The sequence below is a fragment of the Eutrigla gurnardus genome, assembly GCF_963514095.1.
Source record: "Eutrigla gurnardus genome assembly, chromosome: 18".
NCBI classification, from domain to species: Eukaryota; Metazoa; Chordata; class Actinopteri; order Perciformes; family Triglidae; genus Eutrigla; species Eutrigla gurnardus.
Genome location: NC_139929.1, coordinates 14,080,301 through 14,093,532, shown reverse-complemented (window position 1 = coordinate 14,093,532; position 13,232 = coordinate 14,080,301). Strand labels below are relative to the sequence as shown.

Sequence of the window (13,232 nt, the reverse complement as noted above, 5' to 3'; positions counted from 1 at the left end):
CGTGACAAACAAACCCTCCACCAAATAAATCCACCAGCGCTGTGCATGAATCCGGGAGGCCATCTTCCACTCAGCTGATTGAATTGTCTTCTTTCCCCATCGCTCGCCGTATACAGATGTTAACGCCTCATTTGTGGGGGTCAGGAGGAGCGTTCTGATGGTTGCCCATCAAATATTAAAGGCAGCGTTTGATGGGAGGCAGACACAGAGGAGGGTAGAGGGATGATAGGCAGGTCATGCCTTTTAATAGTATTGATCTTCATGATACATCTGGGAGAAGGTTGTTTTTTTATGCACAAGGAGACGGTGCAGCTGTGGGCTGCATCGTGTAATCTGCATTAGGACTCTTCAAAGCGCCGACACGAGAGATTACATTGGGTTTCATGAAAATGCCAGTTGCTATCATTGCTCTGCATTTTCCAGATGACATCAGTGGAAGAGGAACAATAGCACCAAAGTTTCCATGAGTGTATTCTTCCATGCATCAAGCAGAATGAGTGACCTCGGCTTTCTGTGACCCGTTCAGTTTCACGTCGAAGCTCCTGACCTTCGGGCTCAGGCACATTATATTCCCAGCTGGCCATTTGAGACGGCAGATGTTGGAAAATAAAGGGGTTCGGCGCTCGGGCCTCGTGGTTATTATAGTTTCTAAGGGACGTGGACGTCATCGAGGCTTTTGGTTCAAGAGTGAATGTCTGTGATGGCGTTTTTTAAGCAATAAACGGCTTCACTTCAGCACTATGGCATAAGTGGCCGGCTCCCCGTTGGCACGGCAACAATGCCGCTGTGGTTTAGTAGTCCTTACAGTGCACCCCTGCTGCCTCTTCCAAACCAAGGACCCCCCACCGCCACACACACACACACACACACACACACGGCGGCAGAACACTGTGTTCCCTCAGTCCTTCAGTGACTGACTGACATGTACACAAAAGGAACACGTCTTTCATCTGAAGCGCCGAGTGTTTTGCCAGATTCACTCCGGGTACGTACATTAGGGAGGGGGATCTTAAACCAACAAACGTGCCCGCATTCATCATCAAAAGTGGGTGTGATGTCACGGTTCTGATAATAAATAGAAAGCAGCAGAACTATCAGACGGTAAGCGACAGGGATTTTTAAAAAGGGGGAATCCTACTTCTATGTACAAACTTTAACTCGCACATAACCTTTTTGCATTTTAAATATTTATTGAAAACAGTAGTTCTTTGTAGTGTCAGGAGGTAAAATTTCAGAACAACAATACTGCATTTTTACATTTTAAACACATCATATTAAAAATATGCTGAAAGTCACATAATAATAATAGTAATATGGTGATTGAGGACACACATTTATGACTAGGCTGTAAAGTGGTAGCATGTAATGGTCACAGGCCTGAACTGTGCATCAAACTCTCTGAATGGTTTAATGATGTTCAGCCGAGATATCAACATTGATTTAAAATATACATTTCATCTTCAGTATAACCCCATACTGTATACATCCCTTCACATTTAGCTGCCTGTTCCCTTCGCCTCTTGTAAAACTCCAGAAATAAAACTTTATTAAACGCAATAGCAAATTATGTCCACATGAGGGAGCCATTAACTAGATATCCTCTCACAGCTGCAAATTGACAATATATTGACAATATATATATATATATATATATATATATATATATATATATTGCATCTTCTTCTGTGTGACTGGTGGTTTTCTACTCTGTGGCCCTGAGCTGGACCCTCATGCTGTAAGGTTGAGGAGACATAGTGATCCCGAAGACAGGGGTGTAGTCCGGCTGTCCTGCATCCTCAGGCCAGATGAACTTGAACTTCCTCAGCAGAGTCACCATGATGAGGAAGAGCTCCATGCGGGCCAGACCCTCTCCGAGACACACACGAGGACCTGAGACGTTTCCAGTCAGTGAGCCGCGTACATGTCTTACAGTAGAAGATGACAGGTGGTCTGTCTTACCTGCAGAGAAGGGCATGAAGGCCTCTGGCTTAACAAACTCTCCCTGGTCATTCAGGAAGTTTTCAGGGTTGAATTCATGAGGGAACTTCCACTGTTCCTCCTCGTTCAGCACCGAGCTCAGGTTTTGGATGATCAGTGTTCCCTGAGGAGAAAATATTTTTAATGCCCTTCCTTTATAGACAAGTTAGTGATATGTGGGATTCTTTACAAACAGAGACAATCCATTTCTGTTGTGAACGTGATCAATTTCTACTAGATCCTTACATTTTTCTCATTTTATTTTCTTCTTTTCTTGAATTATTTGTTTTCATATTCTCTTTTATATTCCATTCTTTTAAACGCCTTGATGACAAAAACAGTATAAAATAACCATCAGAATTTCCTAGAACCAAAAGGTGGCGTCTTCAAATATCTCTTTATGTCAAACAAGCAGTCAAAAACCCTCAAATATTCTGTTTACAATGACATGAAACACAGAAAAGCAGCAAATCCTCACGTTGATCAGCCATTTAAAATCACTTTGCTTTCAGTTTTGTTTGCGACTACATATCAGCAATCAAAAGGCATCGCCAGGAAACCCTCATCAGTCCTACCCGAGGTAAGAAATATCCCATGAGCCTGGTGTCACTTGTTGTACAGTGGTAGACGCTGAGTGGGACAGTGTTGGCCAACCTTTGGACTTCATGGATCACAGCCTGGAGGAGAAATATCGCAAAACACATACGCTTGTCTAGTACACTGCCAAACATGCTACTCAGACATGTGTCTGCAAATTACATAGCAAAACAAGACTATACAGGTGTGTGGCAATGTACCTGCATGTAAGGCATGTTGTGTCTGTCCTCATAACTGGCATGATCCTTCTTTTCCAACACTTGGTCTATTTCCTGCTGACATCGCTCTGATGGAGGCAATGGAGGATAAATAAAAACACAGAACAATACACCACATTTTAAAAATATCACAGATAGACTGACTGACTGACTGACTGACTAAATGACTGAAAGCCCAGTGTCCGTACGGACCTTGTATATGTGGGTAGGTGAGGAGGTAGAGGAAGCCGGTGAGCAGGGTGTTGGACGTGGTGTCAGTCCCAGCAAAGTGAAGATCCAGAACAAACATCACGAGGCAATCCTCACAGAATGACGAGCCATTATCGCCTCTCTGGAAGGAGAAGAAGAAGAATGTTTCTGGAGCTCTTGTTTAAAATTACATTTTATAAATATAATTTATTGTGACGTGACACACACCTTATCCAGTTCCTCCAGGTAGCAGTCAAGAAAGTCTCGTGGTTGACCAGAGACCCTGGTGTCTTTGTGCTCGGTGATCCGACGAGTTATGAGTTTCTTACAGGTCTGAGAAATGAGAAAGAAGACTTTGGTGACTCCCCCAAAAAAAGACAGTGTAGATAGGATTGTGAAAATAAATAGAGGGAATAATAAATATGTGCCCACCTCAATGTTCCTAAAACCCTTTCTGAAGGGCAGTGGCAGGTTACGGATCATGGGGAAAAAGTCATACAGCTGGAAGGAAAGATTGTGAAGGTGCATTCAGTTTAACACTGCAAAGGAAAGTGTTTAATATTTGAACATTCACTACAGACAAATATAACTATTCAGAAGCTGGATAATCTTTACAGTTTTGTGTTTTTGTACAGTTCTGTCATAGACGTCCATTTGTTTGGCTTTTTAAACGTTTTTTACACTGCAAGAAAGTATCAGAGTTACCTCATTTAGATCTTTTCTGAGAGATTTCTGAGCTGAAGTTATGTGACTCACCATAGCCCAGGGTCCATTCGCTATCTTGGAGTTTTCTTTAAAGCACCCAACAACCACTTTAATGAAGTCGTCCTCGTAGTCGCACCGCGTACCAAACAGAACCTTGCAGATGATGTTGGACGCCGCGTTATGAAACATGAGTTGAGGACTCATCGTCGTGCCTGTGACAGACGTTAACGATGACAACACAGCAGGGTCACTTCATGCTGACACCGTATAAAAGGTCACATGGAGTGCACCCACACATACCAATGCTCCTTTCCAGCGTTTCCACAGTGTATTGTATCTCCCCTAGAATCCTCTGCTCCATGGACTGCTTCCCCAGACCGAAATTCCTCAAGGTCATCAGAGCGAAGCGACGATGCTCCTTCCAACTGGGGCCGTAGTCTGCCAGAATCATTCCTGTTTTGCGTGGGGGATAGGGACACACGATGCTTTGGAAGAGTATTTTCATGTCTTTTTGTCTTTTGCTGAACAGCAGCCTCAAATTTCAATCACAAGATGCTAAATGCTCATATGGAGTAAAAAACAGCCAAGTCGGGTTACACAACAGTATCCGTCTAAAGCAAACAGGCTACATTGTCTCACTTATAAGACTTACTCTGCTCCTTTTCGCGTGCATACTTTTATTTCAGGTTCCTACTAGAACATGTTAACATGCTTTAAATCTCAAAACACTATTTATTTTTCCCATCCTGTGCAGCTGCAGCTCTTGAACTCTGAAACACTCTGTATGACCTCCTGCCCCTCCCTCCTCCTCAAAAAGCCCTCCCGTCTGCTGTGATTGGTCAGTTAGCCCACTCGTTGTCTTAGTACGTCAGAAATGTCCCGCCTGTAACCATAACCAGATTAGAGTTGTGCTGTTGAGGAATCACTTGTTCTTCCTTTGGAATATAATTGGTTATAATTTACGTCGACACAACAGAAAACAGCCTCTCCTCAACGTGAAGACTCGCTCAGCTCCACTCTCACTAGCTTTGTTTGTGGGCGGGACAAACTACCTGTTGGGGAGATATTATGCTAATTCCTTACTTGATGACATCACCAATTTACGTTTGAATTACTTCAGGAGCAGAGTTTCTGGGCAGGAGAGTAACTCCCTTTTGATACTTTTTACATGAACAAAATAAACTACAATACATAGATATAATACACTAAAGTGAAGGGAAGAAGCAGAAAAGCATAATCCTCTGTAAGTGATATTAAACATACTCTGTCCTACCGTTCTTAGTGAGGTCACGGACAAAAATGTCTTGGGGTCGCCCAGCAAAATCAGCACCTTTGGTCACCATGGCCTCCTTCATGGCCTCCACCCCATTGAGGACTACAGCTGGTTTGTGTCCAATGAAGAGACTGTAGACGTTTCCGTAGCGCTTCCTCAGCTAGGGAAGTGCAATAGAGATGCTTTTAAATTACACCCATGGATATGAGTGCTACTAAGTGTATTCACATGGCTAATCTATTTCACTATTCAACAGCGAACGGCCAGATTTAGTTCAATAAACAGTCACATGAAAACATCGAGGAAGATTTACTAAAAATAAACCACATATCCAACGGTGCTTTCACACGTGTGTTTGTCTGTGAAAACAATCTTAGCCGGATTAGTAACTAGCATTTTAGTCAGCCACAGAGCTGCTTACACACTTCGTACTCCGTGTCTGCACGTCTTCAAGGTATGAATGTGTGGATGAGGATCAGCAGAATAACTACGATAAGCAACATACCCTCTCAAAGTCCTTAATGGGGTTGTCCAGGCTGAGGTTCAGCAGGTTCCCCAGGATCGGTAACGGAGGAGGCCCTGGAGGAAAGTTTTTGGGTCTCTGACATTTGAGGCAGAGAATTAAGAGGAAACTGCAGATCCATAGTAGGATGAGAGAAATAAACATAGTGGAATGGATTCAGCTGCTGTGAAGAGGCGAGCTGTGTGACTGGCTTGAAAGGAGCCCTGCCTCTTCCTCCTGCTGCTTCAATGTAAATGAGATCTAAACAGTTGTGATATGTGCAAAGACACAGCATAGAGCAAGTTGTCAGCCAGCGCGATCAGCCCCATGGGGCACACCTGGCAGCATTCCATTTTAACATGCAGCAACCTGCACACAGCCAGCATTTCACTGTTATCATGATTGCTACGGGCTGACCCCAGCAAAGAGTGCTGCTACTAAACCGGGCAGTAAGGGGGAAAAACACAAATAATCCACATTCTTGCCTGCCTTCCCAGACAAGCACTCAAATAAATCTTAAACGGTGCTTATACTTATATGAATGTATTAGGTGGTTAGTGTTTAAGGATTCAAGGACTTAGTTAAGATTATGGGCAAAGATTGGGGTTAAATATTGAAAAAGGTTAATAGTGACTCGAAACACAAGACAGGACACAGGGGCCCATGGCTCATTATTGCCTGGAGCCCTTTAGCAGTCTGACCAGTGTGTCTGCAAACAGCTTTTATCACCCTAAAAGCTCTCCTGCATGCTGGGGCTTATCGTACACTGTCCGAGTGTACGGCCTCTCGAGCTCACACATTTACAGGATATTATTAATCAGCATGGCCTGACGTGAACAAAAGGAAAGAATCGCTGCTTAACAGAGCAAATTAAAGGAGCTTTTAGTGCCATCTAATGTAGAGGTTGCAAACTGCATGCAACGGAACACCCCTCCCTTTCCAAGCGTGTCAGAGAACTACAGAACTACATTTTTATTTACCATTTACAGTTGCCATCAGGTAACGTAAAACCATGGTGGACATGGTGAAGAGTACGTGTTCTCTACATAGACATATACGGCTCATTGTGAGGTAACAAACTTTAACCGACACTAGCTTCTTCTCTTCAGTAGGGGCCACTTCAATAATGTTCATGGGACAAAACAACAAAAAATGTGACTTTAACAGATTTCTCTAAGAGACCAAAAAGCTTTAGGAAGGTAAAAATATCAATCAAATCTATCATCACAACGAGAGAGTGCTGGGTTTAATATACGGCAGCATTTCACAGTTTGCGTCACCAGAGGGCAGCATGACTGCAGCAAAATGGATGTGATCAAATGAGCAGTTACAATAAAGTGCTTGGAAATGTGACACCACACATAGAAACATAAGAGATCAAACAAACTATCAAAGAATGTTCACTTTATGAAGAAGCAATCTTTACATATGAGGTTTCACACTAGAAACATTTTATTGGAATAGGACCTGAAATAACAGTGAGGCACTGTTGGTTTTAAATAAAAAATAAATGGCAATATATAAAAAGGAATTCAATGTGCTCAATATGTGTATATTTGTATATATAACAACAAAAAAAAGCAGTAAACACAAGTGTAACTGAGTCCACTGGGTGCTAGCTGGAGGTGGGGCACCCTGCTGTGGTCTCATGAAAACCTCCCTGTGGTCACCTTGATGACGGTCGGGGTGCAGCCCTCACTAGATAGGTGAGACATGGCGCTGGGGAGCTTTTGTTGTCATCTTCAAAGAGACCAAAAGAGGAAGGAAGATCAAGAGCTATCCGTTTACACAGAGACCCGCCCCTCAGCCATAGAGCTGCAGGTGCAGCTGGGATGATTTACCGCGGGAGCCTCCTCACCATCATCTGTATTGAGTCACCCAGACATTTCAAGAGAAACATTTCAGCCAAGAAACAAGTTAATTAAACATTACAGAAGCCCCACTATTCACAGTATACCGTCTGTGACTGACGGGTGTCTCAGCAGGAGCCACATTAATCAGAGCTTTGATCAAGGTGAAACCAAAGCCACCACGGCAGATATCCTGAAGGGCAACAGGCAACACTGCTCCTTTGCAGAGATCCGCCGTGACTCTATTTCTAGTGGCCGTGTATGTTAAGGCTTGTATTCCTCCTAAGCTTCGCAAGGCCCTGAAATAGAGTGACAAGCTGTCTCCATAAATACAGAGCCCCTATGGGGGGGACATAATTGCTTTGTGAGCCAACGTCGGCTTTAGGGTCCTTCATGGCGTCCTTCACTCAGGACAGAGGAATCCTATTCCATTGTATGAGTCCGATAACACCGTCTTAGCAAGATTATTGTCTTCCATTTGGGCTTGACCCCCTTATTCCAAAAGGTCACCCAAGCACCATCCTGGAGGCTACCCATGTCCTTTAACCTCAGTGACCCTAACACAAAAGAGCTGGTGGTATCATATAGAGTTCGGGGTGGGGTTGTAAGTGTGCGGCAGGTCAAGGCTCGTCTTTGTTTATGGACAGTGTGGGGGTAAAAGACAACAAGGGTAGAAACAGGTGCGCTGCTCTATTTTAGATTGTCCTCAAGGTTGAGGTTTGCTCAAGGCTAGAGGGTCCTGTCATTCTCCACTTGTTTTGTTGAGAGAGAGTTCAGGACTTCTTGTCGCCTCGCATCGCTCAGCGTGTGCTCCTCAGAGGCGACGAGATCTGAAGGCGTGATGAAATCACAGCCATGATGATTATGCCTCGTGAGCCTAAAGGTGTCTCATTGGTGATTCTCCTCACACGGCATCTGAAAAAGGAGGTGGAGAACATGGCAGGATGTCAGCTCCAACAGTTGTTGCCACTGTGTAGGCCTCGGGTTATCTCGGTCTGTTTTGCATATTGCTCCCAAACCTATTTGTCCCATCCTTCAAAAATAACCTGGAAATAAAGCAATCCAGCTCTCACACCCACTCTGATCTTTTTTCTTGCCCGTCATCATTAGTCTGCAGCTCTGCGCCGCTACCCAGCTCGACTAGTGTATACGGTCCCACTCTTCTGGTACAAATTGCCGTTGCTGTGGAAACGTCCCCGAAGGGCCCTGCTGGCTTCCCGGGGGATGACCCGATGTCCCGTCTGGGAGGAGGTGGCGGTTTGAGTCGGCTGCGTTTGCTAACACGGATGGATCTGGGGGTCCCTATGGGCTCTGGGGGGCAGAGAGCCACCTCGCTGCCGTTCCTCTCCGGGGCTTCATCTTGGGAAACAGAGTAGCCGTTGTTCCCATTGGTGTTGCAGCCTGGATGACCTGGAGTGTGTGGAAGAGAGCAGGGTGGTTCCTGACCTAAAGCGAGCGCTCCAACTCCACAGGAGCCCTTGCTTCCTCGCCTCTTCCGGAAACTCCCTGTGTGGCCAGCCTCTGCTTCTAGATCCTGCTGAGTCAGGGAGGCGTTTGGGTCTACTCCTCTGGAGGCTCCCCTGCCTGAAAGGAAGCACTGCTCTTCCTCATAAATCTTCTCTGCCATCATCTTCCTCCTGCACTTCTGCCTCACAGAGCGCTTGATGGCGCAGATGAAATCCAACACGTTTAGGAGAAGGGACAGTGCGGCCACGCCGAGCATGAGGTTGAGCATCACCGTCTTCTCAGTGGGCCTGGAGATGTAGCAGTCCACCTGGGTAGTGCACGGTGGATGCTGGCACAGGAACCTCCTGGGGATGTAGAAACCAAACAGATAGTAGTGAGCGGCCCCGAACCCTGCCTCCAGCAACGTCCTGAACAACAGATGGAGGATGTAGGCTCCCGTGAAGAACCGGGCCCGCCCGCGCTCAGCCACCAGAGGCATCTTGTTTGCAGACGTCTTGCTGAACAGCGAGGCTCTGGCGTGCCCCGAGGAGTTCAGGTCCAAGGTGAGGCCATTCGAGACCTTGTGGACCACGTAGATGACGAAGATGATGTAGGGGAGACACAAGGTGAGGAGCTGCACCAGCCAGAAGCGGAAGAGAGAGATGGGAGAAAATAGATCATAGCAGACGTTGGCACAGCCGGGCTGAATGGTGTTGCATACGAATCGCTCCTGCTCATCCTGGTACAGAGGGTATCCAGCAAAGAGGAGGATCAGGACACGGAGGAAGATCATCACCATGAACCACACCTTCCCTGAAAAATAACCACATTGCGATGAGAATGTGCTGATTTGACAAAGAATCGAGTATGAAGGCAAATCTTGCGAATGCCTGTTTGACATTTCTGTAGTAAAGCCAACATATTGTATTGCACACAAACAGAATACAGAACCATGTTAATGTGTCAGTGGAGTCAACTCACCCATAAAAGTTATGTTGTGATTTATAGAGATAAAGATGACCTCGGAGGCACTTGAACCCGCCATGCTTGCTGTGTTCAAGGCCCTCCAAAATCTTCTAGTTCCAGGCCACTTCTCCCCTTCCCTCCCTACCAAGGGGCACAGTGGCTTCCAGTAGCACAATAACCTCCAGGTTGACGGACACACAATCTCCTCAGCAGTCTGACTCGCTCTCTCTTTCTCCTAGAGGGAATATGTGCCAGCTTCCCGGGGAGTAAAATCCAACATGATCCATTTGAGTCCCCCAAATCTCCGAAGACCTACGTCAATACTCTTACCTCCTCCTCTGTCCTCTGCAGACAACAGTCTGTCCTCAGACAACAGAAGACGGGAGCGAGCCCCATTGTGGTTCTATTCTTAACACACTTCCAAAGGCACGTCGCCGTCCTGGCATTGCAGAGATATTTTGGTGCCGCCGGTCGTCCTTACAGGAGGGAAACAAGCCTCCGCGTTTACTCACTCTAAATTGCTGTATTAAGTGCTCAAGCAAAATGTCAAACGTGTGCAAACATTCTGCTCAATAAGCAGTTACTGCTGCATCTTCCAGTGATGAATCAACATAGCATGTAGATATGCAGCTGCCATGAAAGGTCGGTAGGTTGCAAACTGTATTTTCCTACAGTGGATGCCAGTTTATGACTGATAAGGACCTACTGTATAGTCCTTTAATATAGGTATGAAATAAAACAATTTCATTATTAATCTGAAATACGGGAGTTCATATATCATAAAGGAACCAGATTTACACTGTCCACATTTTTTAATGAAATACAATTAAGTCTAAACTTAAAATAATCATCAATAAATGTTCGTCACATGGCCGATCTCAGATAAAATTATTTTACAGTGGACATGAGTTCCCTTGGTGCTCATGCTGCATCAACTCTGGTTCATGGAAAAGGTCTCTGGTGGGTCACATGGCTGCAGACAGTTGGCCTGGCCCATAATCACAATGATCAATGGTCATTAGCGCATCCATGGCTCCTCCACACTGCCCATATTCAACCAATGACAAAGCTACGATTGGGAAAATATATAAGGACTCATATATAAGGAAATAAACAGTGTGTAAAATTGAACTTTCAACTTGATAAGACAACAAGTTACACCTGCAGTTCATTTACATGGGCACTGCATCGCTGACATGGCATATAAAGGGTGGTAGATGTTGTGCGGCATTGAGGAAGTTTGAAAGAGGTGATGAACACGTGCGTTTTATTCCCTAACTAATGACAGGCTATCGGTTAAAAACAAAACAAAGTAAAAAAGTCCTAAGTAAAACCTCAAAATGTAACACACATCCAATGCTCCCTCCATCTAAAGAGTGGCTGCCGCTGTTGCATCCTCAGCCTCATTTAAACTGGAACATACCACCTGCTCTGTGAGCTCAGGGTGGGCTGAACAGGTGCAACCATTCCAAAAATACACAATAACCAATACATGGCTAATTTAGGATACTTAGTCACAGTGATAGCAGCATGTAAAGTTGGCTTTAAGCACACAGACACTCACACATAAGCACACCAACTTTATGACAGCAAACATTGTCGAGGCTTAAACCCGTCCCTCGGCTACTTGGAAGTGCCCAGTTCATGCTAGGCTAATGAGCACACCTGGTTTCAATGCTACTGATTGAGCAGACGACCTGCAACAACACTAAGACGTTTTATATTCCCAGTAATTATGATCCCAATGTGAAGCTTTCTCCAAAAAGATTCTCAGAATCATTATCATATACATGATTTTTGTTCTTACATATTGGCTCTCCTTCAACATACTTAATGTTTATAATAGTTTATAATAGTTTGTCTCTGGTGATGATTTTGGTGATTTTATCAGATGAAAGGTGCATTCAATTAAAACAAATGTAATAGTGGTTGCATATGAGCTTTGTTTATTATCAGGGAGGAATATATAATATAATAATATCTGCCTTTCGGCTCACAGATTCCCGTGAATTAGAGCGTGAATGCCCTTCATGGCTGTGTTTGAGGCCATATTGGTAATATCAACAAAAATTGCCACTGCATGAATACTAACTATCCGTTTCCAGTCCCCACCTATGCAGCAGCTGCTACTTGGCTGATTTCCCGCCTCACTCATTACCTGATCAGCCACCTGATCCCACAGCTGTTGCCCATTTTCCTATTAGCAGCGTGTTGGGCCTAAAAAGCCCATCTCTTATCAATGCACAGGTGTGACAACAAACATCCCAACACAATTTCAGAAGAATTTCATAAGCCAACAAACTGCACCACGGCACATGAAGACTGATGTGATTAAACATGATGATGCAGAAGGAGAAACCGATGGTCCCTTTCACAATGTTCTCTTCATGAAGTTCTGTCGAATTCATGATCAAATTCATGAACAAAGGATATAAGAAAAGAAGTAAGATGTGGGGACCAACACAGAGCTAAAAAGGAGTGAATAGAGTGCTGCAGGAATGCCATGTTTTTGGAGAGCAGCAGTAGCATGGTCCAGTTTTTTCTTCACGGCGTTAAATGGGAAGCTAGCATACTTGGTGTGTTCACTGCACCTTTCAGTGCTCAAATAATAGAATAGTCAGCGCTGCTATCACACTCATGGCGATCAATAAAATAACTTGCAGGACAACAGGGAAGATTAATGTATAGTTGGCAGGTTTTCAGGAAACAGCAGTGTGTTTTTAGTCATAGCTGATATATCAGGCTGCTTTGTTAATGGATTAGCAGTTTTTCAAAATGTACTTTAATTTTTCACACTAAAAGAGAGAAAAAAATGGAGGTTTTGTCATTTATAGGTCGCAAATGGCTGCACTTGTCTGGCCCACCTGAGATGAAATTGGGCTGTATGTGGCCCATTAACTTAAAAAAAAAAAGAAAAACTCAGGGACTTTACTGACGTCACCTGGTAAATGGTTGAGTGTGAGAGGCTGCGGAGACTTGAAATGACATGAATACAAATGGAGCAGCACTTGACATATCATGCTACTTTCATGAACCAAAAAAATTGTTGGTTTTTGTTTTATATTTAAGTTTTATGTGCTTATGTTTTACTATCAAGATTGAGTGTCAAGTAACTAGTTTTTGTCAAAAACAGCTTCAATAAGCAACATCTTAAATCCTTAATGTTAACGTTTCTGGGTAGCTGTAATATATCTGAACACTCATGATTTGTGGGTATTTCCCTCAGGCAAAGTCTGGAGAAATGCAGACTTACAGAAAACGAGCATAAAATGCTCAAAATGCCTGAAAGTCCTCAAGCAAAGGGAGAACCCTAACACCATCATGGGCTTTGCAGAAACACCTTAAAGTCTGTTTGTAAGGCATGGAAAAGAAGAAAAATTAACAAGAAGGGTATTTACAGACGCATGATAGGACAAATCATTAAAATCTCTTATCAATGTTACTCACTCCAAAATATTTTCAAAAATTCTAGCATCCTGCATGTTTAGCATCTCTTACCTTAATCTCAT

The 13,232-nt window shown here is 44.1% G+C and overlaps 2 protein-coding genes across 2 annotated transcripts; both read right to left on the bottom strand.

Moving 5' to 3' along the window:
* Nucleotides 1–1,652: 1,652 nt before the first annotated feature.
* Nucleotides 1,653–5,696, bottom strand: LOC311028609 (cytochrome P450 2F2-like). The gene is made up of 11 exons (XM_084033273.1): nt 5,465–5,696; nt 4,960–5,119; nt 3,987–4,139; nt 3,738–3,898; nt 3,414–3,482; nt 3,210–3,314; nt 2,985–3,123; nt 2,775–2,860; nt 2,553–2,654; nt 1,960–2,101; nt 1,653–1,890 (listed from the first exon to the last, which is right to left on the bottom strand). The coding sequence occupies exons 1-11, from the start codon at nt 5,624–5,626 to the stop codon at nt 1,703–1,705; spliced, it is 1,467 nt and encodes a 488-aa protein (XP_083889399.1). The 5' UTR covers nt 5,627–5,696; the 3' UTR covers nt 1,653–1,702.
* Nucleotides 5,697–6,934: 1,238 nt separating this feature from the next.
* Nucleotides 6,935–10,066, bottom strand: gjd4 (gap junction protein delta 4). The gene is made up of 2 exons (XM_084033425.1): nt 9,739–10,066; nt 6,935–9,570 (listed from the first exon to the last, which is right to left on the bottom strand). Exons 1-2 carry the CDS (start codon nt 9,800–9,802, stop codon nt 8,381–8,383), a joined length of 1,254 nt encoding a protein of 417 aa, XP_083889551.1. The 5' UTR covers nt 9,803–10,066; the 3' UTR covers nt 6,935–8,380.
* Nucleotides 10,067–13,232: the final 3,166 nt, after the last annotated feature.